This window comes from Pundamilia nyererei, unplaced genomic scaffold, assembly GCF_000239375.1.
Source record: "Pundamilia nyererei isolate P.nyererei 1_Seehausen unplaced genomic scaffold, PunNye1.0 scaffold00335, whole genome shotgun sequence".
Classification (NCBI taxonomy): Eukaryota; Metazoa; Chordata; class Actinopteri; order Cichliformes; family Cichlidae; genus Pundamilia; species Pundamilia nyererei.
Genome location: NW_005187736.1, coordinates 440,872 through 442,748, shown reverse-complemented (window position 1 = coordinate 442,748; position 1,877 = coordinate 440,872). Strand labels below are relative to the sequence as shown.

At 40.5% G+C, this 1,877-nt stretch overlaps 1 protein-coding gene across 1 annotated transcript in view; it reads left to right on the top strand.

The window, feature by feature from the left end:
* megf10 (multiple EGF-like-domains 10) overlaps window positions 1–1,877 on the top strand; it is a 45,876-nt gene that overhangs the window by 2,947 nt on the left and 41,052 nt on the right. Inside the window, exons 2-3 of the mRNA XM_013915634.1 lie at window positions 67–168; window positions 1,062–1,147. Of these exons, the coding sequence (XP_013771088.1) occupies window positions 67–168; window positions 1,062–1,147 (188 nt within the window). The remainder of the gene's footprint in view (window positions 1–66; window positions 169–1,061; window positions 1,148–1,877) is intronic.

Here is a 1,877-nt window from a genome sequence, read left to right as displayed (position 1 = left end):
ATCATCAGCCACACACTGGTTTCATGTCTGATATCCATTTTCTTTTTTCACTTTCTGTGGTTTCAGTTACTCTGTGACAGTGCAGGAGTCATATGCCCATTCTTTTAATCAGATTTATTACACCAGCTGCACTGACATCCTCAACTGGTTTAAGTGCACCAAACACAGGTAAGAACCAATTAAAATGATACTTGATACGTATGGAAATGTGTGGTGATAATGGGTTTGATTAAATGGCAGTATCACAGTTTTTCCCTGTTGTTTTTCTTTTTTTGTTTATTTAAATCAGACATTGTCGCTGTATATTTACCTCATTGTGGTCTCATTTGCCAGTGTCAAAAACAAGGTCTGAAAGTGGCTTACCCCCTTTACCAAATAAAAGTTGTAATAATAAAGACAAAATTTACAGAAGAATGTAGACATGCTAAATGGACTGGAACTTAAATAGAGCCTTTTATTCACCCAGTTACACTGACATTCATACAGCACTTTTATCTAACAATTAAGACAGTCACATGCCAATGCATGCAAATTGGGGTTCAGTATTTTGCCCGGGGACATGTCAACATGCAGACAAGAGGATCTGGGAATTAGAGCCTTGAACAAGACTAATTTTTTGAATTCTGCTCCCACCAAATTTCTGACCATTACTGTCTGCTCCCACTGTCTGTCTCTGTCACCTGCCTTTGTGATATTTGTGTCCAATCCTGCCTGCATCCACAGAAAGTATTGTAAGATGGTGAAAGATGTACCCTTAGGCCCCCTCCTCGATTCAGAGATGGTCTTTCTATTTTCATGTAAACGGCCTTGTTGATTCCCTGCTCAAACCAGCATTCCTCCCTGTCCAGGATGTGGGATACATCCTCATCACTGAAAGAGTGTCCACTGGCCTGTAGTAGTAAATAGACCGCAGAGTCCTGGCCTGACGAGTTAGCTCTTCTGTGCTGCGTCATCCGCTTAGCCAGAGGTTGCTTGTTATCCCTGATGTATAAATGGCACTTAACACTGTTCACTATATTACTGTTTGTGTGCTTAAGGGTACATCTTTCAATATCTTACAGTGCTGTAATTGCAGCCATTCCCCAACTCTCGATGAATGGCACTCGTCATCATGACAGTATTAATGATAAAGAAACTGACCCCTATTGTTAGTCAGTGGTGTTAGTTTCAGCTTGTTTCATTAAAATGTACTGTTCAGAGGGTTGGGGAAACCTGCAGTCAGCTGAGACTGCAGAAATCACTTGGATGAGTGATTAAATATTTCTTCCACTGAAAAAGTTACGTCCAGAGAACAGAATAAGCTTTTTGGGATTTACTTACCTGGATGATTGAACATGCATCAAGTACTGTGGCCCTAGCAACTACCTGGCATTTTGGCTAATGGATGCACTAATCACCATTTATTTACACCTTTCAGAAGGGTAGGGTAGAGTATGGCACCAAAATGTGAGCACACCTCTCATAATCCTGCCTTACAGGACAAATTGCACCAATCCCTGCTTCTCCACAGCAACCCAGGTTGTCAGTGGCGGCTCATTTAAACTGTAGGAATGATTTACCCAACATCAGAAAAATACTAGGTCAACTTTAGTGTTATCACACAACATCAATGTAACTAATTAATGCTACCGTAACTTCTCTGGCCCTGCACTTTAAATTGTCCAAGTCAACAAAATGTAAGATTTACCTGTGGTAGTTTATTTAAGCAAGTTATGTGGCGCTAACCTTTGCTTTAACAATGAACAATTTCTTGTCCTTCACCTCCTACACGGTGGCATTACTTACCCATCCAAATCCAAAATACATGTTGCTGTCCATACTTTGAAACCTTTCATTCTGGCTACAATGTTACGGATCCTCTACAAGACACATGTAGA